This window comes from Stenella coeruleoalba (assembly GCF_951394435.1).
Source record: "Stenella coeruleoalba genome assembly, chromosome: 13".
In the NCBI taxonomy this organism is placed as follows: domain Eukaryota; kingdom Metazoa; phylum Chordata; class Mammalia; order Artiodactyla; family Delphinidae; genus Stenella; species Stenella coeruleoalba.
Window position 1 is genome coordinate 77,993,403 of NC_137159.1, and position 8,772 is coordinate 78,002,174.

General features: G+C 42.6%; 1 protein-coding gene across 3 annotated transcripts in view; it reads left to right on the forward strand.

Moving 5' to 3' along the window:
* CYRIA (CYFIP related Rac1 interactor A) overlaps positions 1 to 5,982 on the forward strand; it is a 58,383-nt gene extending 52,401 nt beyond the window's left edge. For all 3 annotated transcript variants that reach the window (XM_079940559.1, XM_079940560.1, XM_079940561.1), the window contains 2 exons: positions 1,165 to 1,235; positions 3,335 to 5,982. In XM_079940559.1, the coding sequence (XP_079796685.1) occupies positions 1,165 to 1,235; positions 3,335 to 3,398 (135 nt within the window). In that variant the 3' untranslated portion in view covers positions 3,399 to 5,982. The remainder of the gene's footprint in view (positions 1 to 1,164; positions 1,236 to 3,334) is intronic.
* The last annotated feature ends 2,790 nt before the right edge of the window (positions 5,983 to 8,772 follow it).

Here is an 8,772-nt window from a genome sequence, read left to right on the forward strand (position 1 = left end):
GCTGCTCTCACACCCTCCCCCTCAGGGACTCCCACTGGCCCTCCCATCTCCAGTCGTGCTTCCTCCGATCCCTTTCAGTATGAATCACATTACTAGATTGTTTAACACCTATCACGGGTGTTTTCCACAGGTAAAGGCCCCCAACTCCCGAACATGCTGTTAAACCCACATTGAATCTGGCCCTGACTACACCTCTGGCTGCATCCTGTTATTCACACTCAAGGCTTTCATCAGCCTGAAATAGAACTCGAAATTCCCAGAGTATCCACTGCTCTTCTGCCTCTTCTCTCATCTATGGCCTCGTTCCTCCTTGGGCACTTTTTACAAGAACACATATCACAGGATGATAATGAGCTATTTGTCTCTCTTCTCCCACTGGACTATGAGCTCTTTCGGGAGAGGGACCAGATCTCTTCATTCTGAGCTTGACCCCATCCTGCACCTATGACAGGCATCTCTGATCGACCACGACATTCTTTCTGGATAAGCCTAAACATGCCCCCAAATGATTCTCAACCCTGGGCTTCTGGCTGCCCCCATCAATCCAACAGCGTTTATCAGGGCTTTAGGAAAAAACTTGCAACATACAAGAACATTTTTATAAGCGACCTTTATAAAAGAGGCCCTTAGTACAGTATACCCAAATCAGTGCATGAACATCTGAGCTTAAAATGAGTGATGGTGTTCTTTCCAGATTCTTCCTTCGCAAAAAAAAAAAAAAAGAAAAAAAAGAAAAAATTTGTTAAGTTGTTGAGTTTACCAGTCAAACAGCTGAAGGAGGAAAAGCATTCTGGGCAGAGAGATGACATAAAACGATCAGGTTTGCAATTCATTCAGTCAGTCTCAACTGAGCACAGGCTAGAGGAGGAGCTCTCCCCTTGGCTGTGGAGTCCAAGACAAGAAAATCAAAATCAGGTCGTTGTCCCCAGAAGTCAGGCACATAGAATGTTCGATTGCAGTATAATATGAAGACTGGCACAGAACCTTCTAGAAGCCCAGAGAAACAACTCACTGGCCTGAGGGGGTAGGAAGGTGTGTTGGACATTTCTGAGTTTGATTTCTATGGGAAGAAATAATGTGATATTATTATGAACAGATGTTGTGATGGACAGGTACTACGATGGAATTACTGGGGTATTAACAAACTCTCGTGCTTTCTTCTAGATGAAAGGCTGTATAAAGGTGTTGAAGGAACAGGCCCCAGACAGTGTGGAGGGGCTGCTGAACGCCCTCAGGTGAGCCTCAGCCCTGTGGGGCAGCCAGCCCTTCCGAACCATTGCAAATGTAGGTGCTGTTTGGGTCCGAGGGCTAGAACACCAGGCTTAACCCCTTTGCATCTGTTAATACATGTCATCTTCCCAACTGCCTGTTGAGGTCAGCCCCATTTTTATCATCCCCTTTTTACAGATGGAAGAAACTGAAATTTAGAGAAGTCAACTCACTTGGCAAAAGTCACACAGCAGATGTCTGAGGCAGGATCTAAACCCAGGCCTGGGTGACCCCGCAGGTCAAAGGCCTAACGCCCAGCCACAGTGCTTTGTGGTTGGTGGGGACTTGCAGAAGAAGAAGCTTCCCCGGTCTCACTTCCCCCTGCACCTGTGGTTCCCAAACCTGGCTGCACAGGAGAATTATGTGGGTAGCTTTTGAAAACACTGCTGCTCAGGGTCCAATCCAGGTCAAATGAGTTCGAATCGCTGGGCTAGGGCCTCAGGCATCCATTTTGTGTTTGTGGGTTTGCTCTGAAGGTCCCTGGGTGAGTCGTACGTGCAGCTGCCAAAGCTGAGAACCCTGCTGTCCCCTGTCTGGATGCCCTTGTAGCTGGCGAGCGTTCCTGACGTCTCCTCACTGCTAACGCGTCATGCCCGCGCACCTGCTCTCTTCCCGAGGACACGTGCGCTTAATCCACTTCAGGGGAGGTATTCTTGTTTCTTAGCTGTGACATATCCACAGGAGTTTGCTGAATTATGACAGTCGGGACTGTAATCTGGAAAGTTTATGGTCCCTGCTGTCTCATTCATCTGGATGATTCATCATCACCATTCGACTAATTTCCCTCAGTTCCTCTCAACTTCATGCATGTAGTCAATGTTCAGTAAGTATAAGTGAGATGGAGCAGTGATCCTCTACGCACGTACAACACACAGGTTTCCTGCTCTCATTTAATCATCACAAGTCAGAGTGATAAGATCTGTTACCCCATCTAATAAATGAAGAAACCGAGATGCACATGAAATGCATAATTACACACTGAGACTAATCCTTTTTCATGAAGTTGCTAAGTCATCATTTCAGAAGAGATGTAGCTTTAACCCAAGAGCCTTCCAGATTCTGTGGGTAAACCGAGGTTTTCTCCATTGGTGCCCATTTCACAAAAGGCTGGCTTTCCACACTCAGTAAGAAGACTTTGGCTTCTGTTGTCTGTTTGTTTGTTTTGCTTTCCAGCATCATTCAGTCAAGCAGAGCTTCGAGAGCAGGGCACTGCGGTAGGCTGTGAGTTCCATCTGAACCTCGGCATTTGGTGTCTCTTGTAGACACTGTGAGGAAGTCAAAGAACACAGGTTTTTGAGGCAGGCAGACCTGGATCCAAATCAGAAATCACAAACTGTTTACAAATCATACATCATTGTATTTGTCATCTGGAATGGGTCTTTTAACGTCTCCAAATCTCAGTTTGCACATCTGTAAAATGGAGGCAATAACCTGTCCTACAAAGAGTTAGTGTGAGTGGAAAACTTCCATGGAGTGCTTGGGACGCGGTCAAGATTTTATTACATGTTACTTGTCTTTTCCTTTCTTTTCATGAACTATTTCTACACCAGTTAATGTGAGGAGACAAACTATACCACTTTTCTTCAGTATATGGACCTGCCATCGTGCCTCCTTGTGGTGGCAAGGAGGACAAGTATTCCCATAAAAGGAGAAAACCCTAACAGTTTAAGTGTTGGGTAATGTTGTTATATGCAAACCCATATTTTAATATTTGTGTCTCAGCGGGGGTGGCCTAGATGGCCAAGATCCTGCGCTCAAGCACGTGAAGTCTGCCTCCCTGGAAAATGAGATCGCTTGTGTCTCCTCCGTGAAATTATTTGATTAGGTGGAAGATCTACTTGTTTAATAACCATAACATAAAACCCTTTGGAAGGAAGGATCAAGTATTAAATCTCAGACTTCTCTGGGCATTGAAGTGTGGCTCTTTGTCTAAAGAACCAATGCCAAGTTTGATTTCTAAATATCAGTTATGTCTCCCAAGGTAAAGATGAGCTGGAGAGTCACGATCGAAGCCTTCTCAGAGTGCTGTTTGCACACTGACCGCCATCATTTTCTCTCCATCCAGGTTCACTACAAAACACTTGAATGATGAATCGACTTCCAAACAGATTCGAGCCATGCTTCAGTAAAGCTTTGCTCAGTGAAGAGGATCTTTGAACTGACCTCAGAAGATGTATATGTTTACATAATTTAATACAGATTGATGTTAATACTCGTGTATTTACATAACCGTTTCCTTCTTGTCCCTGAAATATATGGACCTTAATTGGTATCCCGACTGACTCAACCCAGCAGAGCATAAATTGACTGGAGAGCCTTATCTTCGATGGCTGAAAGGAAAACCGCTTCTCCAAAAGGAAAATTTTGGAGACATTGATCTTTGCTACTGGAGTTCCTCACACCTTTAACAACCAGAAATTCCTAATAGCTTGTGGTCATGTTTTCATTCTAGATGTGTAATCTCTCTGGGAAGTATAGTTATAGAAACACGAAGTATTTGATTTCCTGGGTCAGCTCAACTACAAGAAACACAGCTGTTATCCTGACAGAGAGAGAGGGATCCCAGAAAAGACAAATGCACGTGGAGACACAAAGCCACGTGTTTGGAATTCAGCACAGCCCCTCTCTTTCCTCAGCGCAGCACACGTGCAACTTTTTTGTTGCATGTATCTAGCAGCATACTCTCTTCCTGTTTTGACTTATACCCCCTAATGTTCCCTTTCCATTTTGCAAGAGGAAAAATCAGTGTGTTTGCATCAGTTCATGGGAGGGAAGCAAGGATAGATAGATGTGCTGTTGTGGATGGGTTGGTGGCTGTCGTGGAAGTGGGGCACAGGTGGGGAGGAAGGGCACCCAGGCGACAGGACAGTCATCTCTCTGCTTCAACCTTCTGTCTCCAGGGACAGGGAAATGGAGCTCTGGCTAAAATTGTGGGTAAGGTTGCTAACATTCCTGTTGTCTGTGGAGCACTGCGTACACACCCCCTCCTAATAGGAGCCCCGTCCTCTGGGGACCATCCATGTGGCAGCAGAGACCTAGACACTTAATTAGTTACCAGAAAACTAGAGGAACTTAGAGGGGAGATTTTCGTTTTCTGGTTATCTAATATTTAAATGGCAGCTCCTTTATGACCCAACTGCTAGCTTGTTGCAACGTATAAACTCTGGTTTGAGTACCTGGATTAAGTCCTCGCCCTGTTGATTCACAGAGTGATCTTGGGAAATTCACTTAAGTTCTCTGTGTCTCACTTTCCTCATCTATAAAATGGGCAAATAAAACAGATAATCTCCAGTAGTCCTACAAGACTATGAGCCACTAAAAAGACTGACTCTCACATCCTTCCTTTGTAAGTAGAGTCCAGTAAGCATCACCCCACCTTGTCTTGATGCTTAGCAGTATGACAAGGGTCATTGTGTCTGCAGACAGAGCCTAGAATGGAATCTTGGAAATCTTCTATTCTGGTCTCCAAGTGGAAAAATGAGACAGAGGATGAAGTCTAACAGGATCACCCCCATGTAGGACTAGAACCCAGGATGCCTCGTTCCTGACTCCACGCCCTTTCTTTTTCACCACGTGGCCTATGCATACATACTATGGGGGTGATACTGGACGCTCTTAAATAACCCCTCGGCCTGAACCATATAATTGCCTATTTCTGATGGAAGGAAAGAGTTGCCCAGGGAATGGTAATTCCCAAAGTTGGGTCTGGTTATATCAGGGTTTGGTGTCATTCACAATGTCCCAAGGAATGAGCTGTCACACCATTACTTTCCTGACTTTGGTGGCCAGCTGGCATGCCCTTGAGTCCTCCAAGAAGAGGGGAGACATACTTTGGTTTTGTGTATGTTTCACAAAGAAATCCATTCAAGTGACAGAACAGATTACCCAGCCTGTATCTAAATGTCAGTCAACAAGGAGAGGAAAGGCCCTTTTCCTTGGAGCTTTTCCAGCTGAACAAGTACAGCTGCTTGGATGAGGGTCCTCTCATCAGAACAGAAATGCACTAGATGGCTTTCAAGACCTTTCCAAACCTAGGCATTCTAAAACCCTAGAGGAAGCCAGCAATTAGGATAACACTGGGTAAACAAATTCATTAAATATTCAGCTTAAGAAATGTTCTTTTACTTGGCAGGCCCATGTTATCTTTGGGAAACAACTGTCGAGACTAGAAGTATAGATGCACTCAATGTTTGTCGTCACTGGGTTTACTTTCCTCCCATATCAGGGAAGGAGATGAAGTCTTGGAGAGGGGAAAGGACTTGCAGAGTAAATAGTTGAGCACGTTTATAATTTTTAATTAGACTTTCTATCAAATGGGACCAAACATAGGGGAGAGGCTGCCGGTCTGCCCCGATTTAGCCAAACCACCTTGTTTCAAAGCCAAGATTCACTAGCACGTGGATTCTCAAACGCCCAGGACCTGAACTATTGCCTCTGACTATCAGGGGGACGGTTAACTGAATGTCTGTGATCACTAACGGGTGATGGGCCTTGGGTCCACTCCGGAGCTACTGTGGGAGACAAATTCTTTTAACAGACCGTCCACCAGGCATCAGACATCTTTGAAAAATCACAGCCTTTTGTGCTGCATGCAGATGTGTCCACAGCCTGTGAGTGGTTCAGGGGAAAGTGCTAGCCACAGTATCCATGTCCATGTTAACTATATTTCATATTTCATGTCTCATCGTTTTCAAATAAAAGTGTTTTCCATTACTCAGATATTTATTTTGGGGCAAGCAACAAGGTGAAAATTACATTTCTCAGATGCACTGCTACTTTGGCATTATAACTTTGTTCTTGGAAACCTTTTATGTGCCACTAGGAATTAGGAAAACAAAGTGACAATGAATGTTTTGAATTGTGGTGGCCCATTGGGGCTGGAGTATTAATTAACAACCAGAAAGGGAATCCTGGATACTATCCTTTAACTAATAGTTAATATCATGCTTCATCGGTGTTTGCTCCTAGCCATCACCATTGTATCCAGTTATTAATGGTAAACTGAGGTTTTTAATACATCATCACATTTAAATAACAGTAATTTCATGCTTTCTCAAAAGAAAAATGAAGCTCTCTCAATCTTGGAATCTAATGGTGCAGTAGACATCAGAAACTTCTCATTCAATCTTGTATCCCAGACAGATACAAATTTTTCTAGATGTTAATAATAAACATTGGAATTTTATCTTCAAGAAACAAAAACTTTGGAACCCAGTTTCCCCACTACATCTATAAAGGCTGCTGCATACACAAAGCTGTTTAAAAGTTGTTGTATATTGTTTGCTGAAGTCCCTGTAATTTTTTTTGCCTGCTTTGCCTCTTTTTGTACAGAAGTTTTGAGTGTGAAATGAAAATTAAAGTTTGGTACATATATTTAAAAATACACCTCTTTTATATGATGTTCAAGGTTAAGTGGGTAGGAAGCACATGATCACAGATACTTACTAAACATAGATATTTGCTAAACACCTGCTCTGCGGACCAGGAAATCACACCAGCTGCCCTTCACCTCTCTATGCCTCAATTACTTCATATACCCAAAATCTGAAATACCCAAAATGAACTAGTCTTGGTACCAGCTGTATTTATTCATTTCAGCAAAGACCCCCATTATTTTTTTAAAAAGGCATAAAATACGGAGATACGTGACTGATATCTAGAGTTGCATGAGACTTACTTATTCAAGGATGCGAAGAAATATAAGAGCATGTATTTGCTCTTTTATTTTTTCTCTTGAGTACAGTAGCACTTTATGGATTTGGCAAAATTAGCAAATAGCCTATTCCACAAAAGTTCATTTTTCAGGCAACGTAAACTCTAAAGCAATTCTCTTAGCTATTAAACACTGAAACTTTTCTAGAGCATTACTTTTAATCCCTGAACCTTTCAAGCTAATCACCTGAGACCTAAGTGTGTGTGCTCTCAGTGGGCTAGAGTCCCCAGTAGAGACCTTCCATGATACCATATACAAAACACAAAGGGAAATGAATAGGAATGGTAAATTTTCTGTAAATTGACACAAAGTATAAACGGACAAAAGCTGGAAAGAGAGAAAATGAAAGGGGCTTTTGAGAGAGAGAGGAGAGAGAGAGAAGAAGGGGAGAGAGAGACCCTAATTAAATAAGTGATGAGAGTCAAAAGACATGAAAAAGAAATGAGTAAGCATAAGTGTGTCAAGAGGAGCACAGCTGGTGCGGAACTGAGTATCCTTCATACCAACCAGAAATTTGGTGGTTAATCAGAGTTCTCTTGGAAGGATGGTAAAGAAGAGCTCAGATGGCACATTCCTGAAACCTGGTGAATATTTGCAACCTGTAGTCACCCCTGATTTCGTGCTTTAAGTTAGCAGCAAGCAGACAGAATTTCTAGATGTTTGCTGTTTGAAAGGTGTGTAGGATAATTAGTCAACACAATGTAAATGACCAATTAAATAATACTGTATAATGTTGATTAATTGATTTAAACTAGTCATATTCATTAAGCACATTAATCTATCGAACACCAGAATCCTGGTTGCTACTAGTAACCTCCACCCTGACTGAGTACATCCTACATGTACCTCTTAGTAAACAGAAAGGTCTTGGCCATTCTGTCTGCTCCAGCTCACAGGTCAAACTCCAAAGAAGGGAATTTTTCTGCCCTGGTCACATCAGGTTCCTGCGACTGCATTTTTATTACTCTAGCTCTTCCCTTGCCTGATGTCCCAGAATTTAGTTTAGAAAGTGCCTTTTAGGCTGAAAGTTCTTGTAAACTCAAAATAGTCTTTTCTCTACAAGATCTTCCAGTTTTCACTATCAAATTGCATATTTCCAGATTCCTCTTTCTCTCTGCCTGCACTTTCTGTTCATTTTAAATTGTCCTTGTTTGCCCCATAACAGGCTTTTTCTCAAGTCAGAAGCTATATTTTATTAACATTCCTAAGCCACCCAAGAGCTATAGTTGTCAACGTTGTGACTCGAGGACTGGTAGTTCTAAAAGGCTTCTTACACCTTGAAGAAGCTTGTCTCTAGAAAATATCAAAAGTACTTGGAGGAGGCTATAAAATTATCTCCCTCCAAATTTCAATAGATTTGAAAGGATTTTTTTATTCCTTTTGTGTGATAGAAATAATGCTATCACTATGGGTAGAAGTTATAAAGGTGGTGGTGTTACATGTGAATATGGGTGGGGAGGATGAAAGGATAGGGAGCTCTAGGCTGAACCGGGTGAGTATTTACTGTCTCCAAAATGTTGCATGGGCATTTCCACTCCCGTGATGCTGTCTTTAATGCAAACCCTCTTCCTCACTGTCTATCTGAAGTTTACTTGGGCTTCAAGTAAACTTGATGATCCACTTCCTCCATGAAGCTTTACCTAACTAACCCAGTCCATGCTAATCCTCTCCTTTTGCCTCCTAATGCATTTAATGTATTTGATGTTAAATATAGGCCACTGCACAGTACTTTAAATCATGTGTTTGGTTTGCCCATTAGATTTGTAAGTTCCTGTGGGCAGAAAATGTGA